The 9,930-nt window shown below is 39.5% G+C and overlaps 1 protein-coding gene across 1 annotated transcript; it reads left to right on the top strand.

Moving 5' to 3' along the window:
- The first annotated feature begins 209 nt into the window (after positions 1 to 209).
- LOC145864268 (uncharacterized) lies at positions 210 to 7,135 on the top strand. The gene is given in 2 exon segments (XM_082969705.1): positions 210 to 215; positions 6,105 to 7,135. Coding segments are annotated over 2 exon segments (870 nt in total). The 3' UTR covers positions 6,969 to 7,135.
- The last annotated feature ends 2,795 nt before the right edge of the window (positions 7,136 to 9,930 follow it).

The raw sequence follows: 9,930 nt of genomic DNA, 5'->3' as shown, positions 1-9,930 counted from the left end.
ATGCATTTCAATTAACAGGTGTGCCTTGTTAAATGTTCATTTGCGGAATTTCTTTCTTTCTTAATGCATTTGAGCCAATCAGTTGTGTTGTGACAAGGTAGGGGTGGTATACAGAAGATAGCCCTATTTGCAGAAAGACTAAGTCTATATTGTGGCAATAACAGCTCAAATAAGCAAAAAGAGATGACAGTCCATCATTACTTTAACACATGAAGGTCTGTCAATGCGTACATTTTCAAGAACTTTGAAAGATTCTTCAAGTGCAGTCGCAAAAACCATCCATCGCTATGATGAAGCTGGCTCTCATGAGGATTGCCACAGGAAAGGAAGACCCAGAGTTACCTCTGCTGCAGAAGATAAGTTCATTAGAGTTAACTGTGAAAACAACACAACTATGCCTATGAGATGGTTTGGGATGAATTGGACCGCAGAGTGAAGGAAATGCAGCCAACAAGTGCTCAGCATATGTGGGAACTCCTTCAAGACTGCTGGAAAAGCATTCCAGGTGAAGCTGGTTGAAGGAATTGATTTATTTATTTTATTTATTTCACCTTTATTTAACCAGGTAGGCAAGTTGAGAACAAGTTCTCATTTACAATTGCGACCTGGCCAAGATAAAGCAAAGCAGTTCGACAACATACAACAACACAGAGTTACACATGGAGTAAAACAAATATACAGTCAATAATACAGTAGAAAAATAAGTCTATGTACAATGTGAGCAAATGAGGTGAGTTAAGGGAGGTAAAGGCAAAAAAGTCCATGGTGGCAAAGTAAATACAATATAGCAAGTAAAACACTGGAATGGTAGATTTGTAGTAGAAGAAAGTGCAAAGTAGAAATAGAGATAATGGGGTGCAAAGGAGCAAAATAAAATAAATAAAATAAATAAATACAGTAGGGGAAGAGGTAAAGAGTGTGAAAAGCTGTCATCAAGGCAAAGGGTGGCTACTTTAAAGGATTTCAAATAAAAAATATATTTTGATTTATTCAACACTTTTTTGGTTACTACATGATTCCATATGAGTTATTTCATAGTTGTGTTGTAGACAATAGTTAAAATAGTTAAAATAAAGAAAAAACATTGAATTTGTAGGTGTGTCCAAACAATTGGCCGGTACTGAATATGCATTGTGGAGGAGAACTGATCTTAGATCTGTACAAAGGCATAACATCTACAGCAGGAACAACTGTCTGTGTTAAAAAGGCCCAGCTGGATTGAATTGAGATATTAAAAATGACATATTTGAATGTCAAATGATTTGTTCTGTTTGTCAATACAAGACAGGGTCTGTGGAGGCTTGGTCTATTAGTGGTAGATTTGGGGGAGAATTTGACATGTCAGTTGGAATAGTGATAGATTTTTGGAGGGACCCTTGTCACTACAGCCAATCAGCGAGCAGCTTCCCTTCCCCCACATCTCAGGCAGTTCTGTTACTCACAACACTTCCCCTGCTTTCCTCAACAATGGAAAAGCCCACTGAACTAAAGCCTTGCCATTTCAGATCTTTTTTAAAAGATTGAGGAATTTTTTACAATTAGGAAATAATATGTCATGTTTTACTCGTACCTCAGCCAGCATTGTGAATGGTTAGGAAATAATATTTCATGTTTTACTCGTACCTCAGCCAGCATTGTGAATGGTTAGGAAATAATATTTCATGTTTTACTCGTACCTTTACTTGTACCTCAGCCAGCATTGTGAATGGTGTCTGATGCAGTGACATACTAGACCATGGCAGTATATCAAAATGTATGATGTATTTTCGGTCGAAAAAGTCCTTCCTTCACGTTCCATTAGCCTGCTGTTGGTAGCGGGTCCTAGGGCTCTCTCCAAATTCTCCGACGTGCGCAGCCTGAAGTTTCGCCTGTACGTTCGTTCAAACATGTCAAACGTTGTAAAACATTAATCTTCAGGGCCTGTAACACCAAGAGAGCCAATAAGATTCGAGGGGGATGATTTCATTGTGTTTCAAACCGTTTACAAAGGTGGGGGTAGACATGGCCGCCGGCGTCATAATGGTGATGGCCCATCCCCTGTGACCAATTTCCAATGCGTGTCATTCACTGAGTTTCGACTGTATAAGGCTCAAACCACTGTGAAAAGACTGGCGACATCTAGTGAAAGCAATAGGAAGTGCTCACTGAACCATTGTTAACGGTGTGATTAATAGGGAAAGATGAGAAGTCGAGTCCACAATTCAGAATTCCACTTCCTGTTTCAATCGGTCTCGGGGTTTTGACTGCCATTTGAGTTATGTTATACTCACAGACACCATTCAAACAGTTTTAGAAACTTTAGGGTGTTTTCTATCCATATATAATAAGTATATGCATGCCCTAGCTTCTGAGTTTGATTAGTAGGCCGTTGAAAATGGGAACGATTTTTTTTCAAAATGCGCTGTGGCGCCCCCTATCCTAGGGTATCCTCAAGAGGTTAAACAATACATGCATGTTTTGTTCAATCAAGTTCATATTTATATCAAAAACCAGCTTTTTACATTAGCATGTGACGTTCAGAACTAGCATTCCCACCGAACACTTCCGGTGAATTTACTAAATTACTCACAATAAACGTTCACAAAAAACATAACAATTATTTTAAGAATTATATATACAAAACTCCTCTATGAACTCGCTATGTCCGATTTTAAAATAGCTTTTCGGTGAAAGCACATTTTGCAATATTCTAAGTTGATAGCCCGGCATCACAGGGCTAGCTATTTAGACACCCACCAAGTTTAGCCCTCACCAAAGTCAGATTTACTATAAGAAAAATGTTATTACCTTTGCTGTTCTTCGTCAGAATGCACTCCCAGGACTTCTACTTCAATAACAAATGTTGGTTTGGTTCAAAATAATCCATAGTTATATCCAAATAGCGGCGTTTTGTTCGTGCGTTCAAGACACTATCCAAGGGTGACGAAGGGTTACGCGCCCGACGCGTTTCGTGACAAAAAAAATTAAATATTCCATTACCGTACTTCGAAGCATGTCAACCGCTGTTTAAAATCAATTTTTATGCCATTTTTCTCGTAAAAAAGCGATAATATTCTGACCGGGAGTGGTTGTTTTCGTTCAAAGAGAGAGAAAGTAAACATGGAGTCGACTCGTGCACGAGCCTCAGTCTCATAGTATTCTGACCGACCACTATCCAAACGCGCTAATGTTTTTCAGCCATGGCCTGCAAAGCCACCATTCAGCTTTTTGCCGCCTTCTGAGAGCCCATGGGAGCCGTAGGAAGTGTCACGTAACAGCAGAGATCCCCTGTTTTGGATAGAGATGATCAAGAAGGCCAAGAAATGGTTAGACAGGGTACTTCCTGTACAGAATCTTCTCAGGTTTTGGCCTGCCAAATGAGTTCTGTTATACTCACATACACCATTCATACAGTTTTAGAAACTTTGGAGTGTTTTCTATCCAAAGCTAATAATTATATGCATATTCTAGTTTCTGGGCAGGAGTAATAATCAGATTAAATCGGGTACGTTTTTTATCCGGCCGTGAAAATACTGCCCCCTATCCATAACAGGTTAACAAACCTCCAAATGAGCTTCAATGCCATTCAATGCAATACCAAACCCCCTCTGTGGCCACCAACTGCTCTTAAACGCTAGTAAAATTAAATGCATGCTCTTCAACCAATCTTCTCTGCACCCGCCGCCTGACTAGCATCACTACTCTGGACGATTCTGACTTAGGTATTTGTTGTTGTCCACATATTCTAAGTGTCTGGTAAACTCTCCTTCCAGACTCATATTAAGCATCTCCAATCCAAAATTAAATCTAGAATCGGTTTCCTATTTCGCAAACAAAGCCTCCTTCACTCACGCTGCCAAACATACCCTCGTAAAACTGACTATCTTATAGATCCTTAACTTCGGCGATGACATTTACAAAATAGCCTCCAACACTCTACTCAGCAAACTGGATGCAGTCTATCACAGTGCCAACCGTTTTGTCACCAAAGCCCCATATAGCACCCACCACTGCGAACTGTATGCTCTCATCGGCTGGCCCTCGCTACATATTCGTCGCCAAACCCACTGGCTCCAGGTCATCTACAAGTCTTTGCTAAGGTCGCCTTAACTCAGCTCACTGGTCACCATAGCAACACCCATCCATAGCACGCACTCCAGGAGGTATATCTCACTGGTCATCCCCAAAGCCAACACCTACTTTGGCCGCCTTTCCTCCAGTTCTCTGCTGCCAATCACTGGAACGAATTGCAAAAATTGCTGACTTTGGAGACTTATATCTCCCTCACTAACTTCAAGCATCAGCTATCTGAGCAGCTTACCGATCACTGCAGCTATACTCAGCCCATCTGTAAATAGCCCATCCAACTGCCTACCTCATCCCCATGTTTTTATTTACTTTTTTTGCTCTTTTGCACCCCGGTATCTCTACTTGCACATCATCATCTGCACATCTATCTCTCCAGTGTTAATTTGCTACATTGTAATTACTTTGCTACTATGGCCTATTTATTGCCTTACCTCCTTACTCCATTTGCACACACTGTATATAGATTTTTCTGTTGTGTTATTGACTGTACATTTGTTTATCCGACGTGTAACTCTTTGTTGTTTGTGTCGCACTGCTTTGCTTTATCTTGGCCAGGTCACAGTTGTAAATGAGAACTTGTTCTCAACTGGCCTACCTGGTTAAATAAATAAATAAAATCTTAACTTTATTGACAACACCCAAATGGATACTGTCATTAACGCAGTTCTTCAATAATTACACATAATTCTTAATGCTTTAGCAAACATTATATTAAACAGGACATTCAAATATCCTTACAATTTTTAAAAATTTTTTTAATTTTTATTTCACCTTTATTTAACCAGGTAGGCAAGTTGAGAACAAGTTCTCATTTACAATTGCGACCTGGCCAAGATAAAGCAAAGCAGTTCGACAACATACAAAAACACAGAGTTACACTAGGAGTAAAACAACATACAATCAATGATACAGTAGAAAAAAATAAGACTCTATACAATGTGAGCAAATGATGTGAGATAAGGGAGGTAAAGGCAAAAAAGGCCATGGTGGCGAAGTAAATAAAGTATAGCAAGTAAAACACTGGAATGGTAGATTTGTTATTTGAAGAAAGTTCAAAGTTAAAATATAAATAATATGGTGCAAAGGAGCAAAATAAATAAATACAGTAGGGGAAGAGGTAGTAGTTTGGGCTAAATTATAGATGGGCTATGTACAGGTGCAGTGATCTGGGAGCTGCTCTGATAGCTGGTGCTTAAAGCTAGTGAGGGAGATAAGTGTTTCGAGTTTCAGAGATTTTTATAGTTCGTTCCAGTCATTGGCAGCAGAGAACTGGAAGGAGAGACGACCAAAGGAGGAGTTGGCTTTAGGGGTGACCAGAGAGATATACCTGCTTATAATCCAAGGTAGTGTGAAATGTACTCAGAAGCAACCTGGAAATGGATGTTACTCCCCTGAATTTCCCCCATTCACATTCAGAATACATTGTGAAAAACTAAAATCTTTGCTCACCATTTTTGCTCCAGGCAGATATACTACATCCATAACTATCGGTTTCCTCATTAGCAGGGAGGAGTTTCTGCAATCAAATTGCCCTCGTGCCACAATTTTAGCAAATACAGAAAGGGGCCTATATTGGAGACCAAAAGTCGCCTGGCACACTGCTTAGAGTTTCAACAACATGAATAACTTATTTCTAGCCTACAATCATCGATGTTACTACTAATGTGAAAACAAGACAAAATATGACTATTCTTGCTCAATTTAAGGCAAATATCAAATAATTTTAACATTCATTACAGACGTCAATTGTTGTCCAACATCATGGCTCCGCTGTTGGCATCACCTTTTACAGTGGATTACCGCTGTTGTGGGCCTTTAACCATCTGTCTGACTTTGTTGTTCACACAGGAGAGATACGGGACTATCGTGGATCCTCTGGGGAGCCTCAACAACCTCGTGATGCTGAAGAGGCAGAGAAGAGTCTCTCCACATTAGAACACCTCAATAAACACCTGCAGACATCCACAGGGAAGAGAACTCACTGCTGCTCTGACTGTGGGAAGAGATTCACCTCATCAGGCATTAAAATTCATCAGAGAACACACACAGGAGAGAAATCTTATTGCTGTGGTGAATGTGGGAAGAGTTTTACTACATCTGGCCATCTGACTTCACACCAGAGAATACACACAGGAGAGAAACCTTATAGCTGTGGTCAATGTGGGAAGAGGTTTGGTCAATCTTGCCATCTGACTCAACACCAGAGAACACACAGGAGAGAAACCTTATAGCTGTGATCAATGTGGGAAGAGTTTGCTCGATCTGGAGAGCTGACAGCTCACCAGAGAATACACACAGGAGAGAAATCTTATAGCTGTGATCAATGTGGGAAGAGTTTTGCTCGATCTGGAGAGCTGACAGCTCACCAGAGAATACACACAGGAGATAAATCTTATAGCTGTGGTCAATGTGGGAAGAATTTTGCTGCATCTAGAACTTTGACACTACACCAGAGAACACACACAGGAGAGAAATCTTATAGCTGTGATCAATGTGGGAAGAGTTTTTGTCGATCTGGAGTGCTGACAGTGCACCAGAGAAGACACACAGGAGAGAAACCTTATAGCTGTGATCAATGTGGGAAGAGTTTTACTACATCTTTCTATCTGACTTTACACCAGAGAATACACACAGGAGAGAAACCTTATAGCTGTAATCAATGTGGGAAGACTTTTACTCAGTCAACCAACCTGGTATCACATCAGAGAACACACACAGGAGAGAAACCTTATAGCTGTGGTGAATGTGGGAAGAGTTTTACTCAGTCAAACAGCCTGGTATCACATCAGAGAACACACACAGGAGAGAAATCTCATAGCTGTAATCAATGTGGGAAGAGATACTCTGATAAAAGATCTCTGATTAAACATCAGAAAATTCATGAAGGAGTTGTTTCATGATATCAGTGAAATAAAATGTAGAATGTTTTAACATTGTAGTAGGAGTATTTTAATGATGTCACAATGTAGAACCCTAAACGTTTGTCCCCTGTTCTATTGATTTCAACATGATATGGATATTAGCCTCAGGGGGAAAATCCAGGCTCTGAAATGGAAGAGTTACTATTTATGAGATTTAACAAAAAGTGACTAACAAAAAAAGAGCTGTGTTACACTTACCACGTTGGTGACCCACTTGAATGAAAATGCATCACTTCAAAATGTAGCTAGCTGTTTTCTATAAATTGTCCTCTAACCAGGGATGTACACATTATTCCCAGATTCCGTGTGATTTTTGAGCTGTTAGTTTTAACAGGATGTGCAACCTCATCTCCCTCCTGTCGTACAAATGATTTCAACATGATATTGATGAGTGATGACAAATAAGTGTTGTGTTCCTTTGTTTAGTGACCCCTACATTTAAATGCATCACTCCAAAATGTAGCTGACTGTCTTCTTCAGGTTGTCCTCTAGTGAGGTAAAATACATCTGCCATTTCCATATGTTTATTTTTTAGTTGTGTTAGTTTCAACAGCACGTACAACCTGATTTCCCCCCTAATCGATATTAGTGATTTATTGCTACTTGTCAAAACAACTGCGTTTTTGGTGCTTGTACAGTTTTATAAGGTGCTTGTTTTAAATAATACAAGTAATATGATTATTGTGACAGATGTTTGTGTATGTATTACATTTTATGTTTAGGTTTTCAATTTATCACAAACTGTTTCTGCATTTGGACTATTGATTTGGACACGTTTAAACTGTGACATTGGGGATATCTCACCTAGCAAAATGTCGTTGAAAATAAGACTATGCCCGATGTACAATATAAGTTTGGTTTTAGTTGAAAGTGAAAGTTGAAAAGAAAACAATTTAATTTCAACATACTTACAGCCTATACACATAGTCGCAGTAGAATAATCAATTATATGAACAATCCTACATCACTCCAGTATTTATTTACAACATTCAACTACTAATTGTCTCTATTCCACTACTGAAGAAGCATGACTCAAATCACCTCATATTTCAAACATTAAGCCTGACAAAGATACATTTTATGCCTCACCATTAAGTGAATTATTGCTAATACATATTAACAAAGGGGTGTACATTTGGTTTTTATATTTCATGTGTAATATTCATGTAAGATTTAGTAATCATAATTATTTATGCAATCAACTGACAATTTCTGGGTACAATTATATTGACATTGTTACCCAGCTTTTAGAATATCAAGGTTCATTCTCAGATGTGCCAACCCAAATGTACTAGAGCATGACATTGGAGACTGGGCCCCGATCCAACAACATGCCTATCTAGTGAACCCTGAAAAGAGAGAGAAGCTCCGCAGTGAGGTGGAAAGTTACTACGGATATTGCAGGAGTTTCCTCTTGAAATCAGACATGTCCGTGGTAAGGACAACTTGGTTGCTGTTTGTCTCAAGGGTGGGCAGTCAAAAAGATTTGTGTTTTGCGTTTAGCCAGTGAGTTGCCATGGATCACAATTTATTTTGACTGCACGTTTTTACGTGTTGGAGATGAGTTTTGTTTGGACTCGTTCCAAGGGGACGAGAGTTCTAGAAGCTAGTGAGTTTTAGGAAGACGAGAGTTCTAGAAGCTAGTGAGTTTTAGGAAGACGAGAGTTCTAGAAGCTAGTGGGTTTTAGGAAGACGAGAGTTCTAGAAGCTAGTGAGTTTTTGGAACACGAGAGTTCTAGAAGCTAGTGAGTTTTAGGATTCTATAGTAAGAAAAAGGATAAAGAAAAAGGAGCAAAAATATTTCGATTGTATGTATATATTATTTAGAAATGTGTTTTTCTTGTTTTTAAATGCTGACACATCTAGCTCGTTAGCACGTCTAGCACGTCTAGCTCGTTAGCACGTAGGACGCACTGATTGGTGTCACCTCATTAGTCAGTATGTGTTACACCTGTGCTGGCTTGTCCATCTCGTTAGTGGGAAGGTGTTTCACCTGAGCTGGTCCAGGTTCTATTTAAGAGTGTCTGGCCCAGTGCTCTAGTTGTCTTGATACATGTGGAGAGTCAACACCTTTAGTTGTTCCACCTTTTTGGTTTGCTTCCTGTCTTTAAGTGTGGTGTGGGTTTTTCTTTTGTTTGCCTCTTCTTGGGCAGATTTAGTGGGTCTCATGGTGGGTGTCTTTTAGGTCCCAGTTGTTGTTACTAGTCAACTTCCAGTGGACACCCCCATAGTGTCTTTCAGAGGCCCTCCTAAAAAACAAGCTTATATTTTGGGTTGGATATTGCATCCAATTAATATTTTAATCAATGGCATTTCCATAGAATGCTCATTAGTCTTTCAGTTGTTAGTCTTCTGTTTGTTGTTTACTAAATATTTCTGTTTATTTTCATTTTTTAATTTTTCCTGTGAAGCCATTGTGTTGCATCCATGTCTGAAATGTGCTGTATAAATAAAGCTTGATTTGATTTCAACAAATGAACCCAATGACTGACCAATCAACAGACTCCTGGTCCCTCTTAGTATGAAAAACAGTATCAAGTTTCCAGCCTGCTGAAGGCGTGGTGGAGTGGTAAACACCACCCCCGGCTCTACCAGGGGCTTGAGGTGGTCTCCCACAGCTCTGCTTATGTCATGTTCTGTGGCCTTGCTGTTCCATTTCTTGACTGCCCCTGTAACACAGAAACACATTTAGTCATATTATATAAACCACTCAAAGTAATGGATATGGAGCATCTATGGCCTCAGTTACACCTGGCACCTAAATGTGACTTTTGTCATCTGATCACTCCTAGCTGCATTAGGTTCAGATCTACCAGGATGGGCCTTTGACACAGTCAGGCCACTGAATATGCATAAGCAATGTAAAGAGATCGGGTGAATGAGTGGGGAAAAGTATATTTGACACAAATGACCTTCATAATAAAGAACAAATGTGTGTGTC

The sequence above is a fragment of the Salmo salar genome, chromosome 02 (genome assembly GCF_965601325.2).
Source record: "Salmo salar chromosome 02, fSalSal1, whole genome shotgun sequence".
Lineage (NCBI taxonomy): Eukaryota > Metazoa > Chordata > Actinopteri > Salmoniformes > Salmonidae > Salmo > Salmo salar.
The sequence above is the reverse complement of the archived record's forward strand: the minus strand, read 5'-3'. Positions and strand labels throughout refer to the sequence as shown.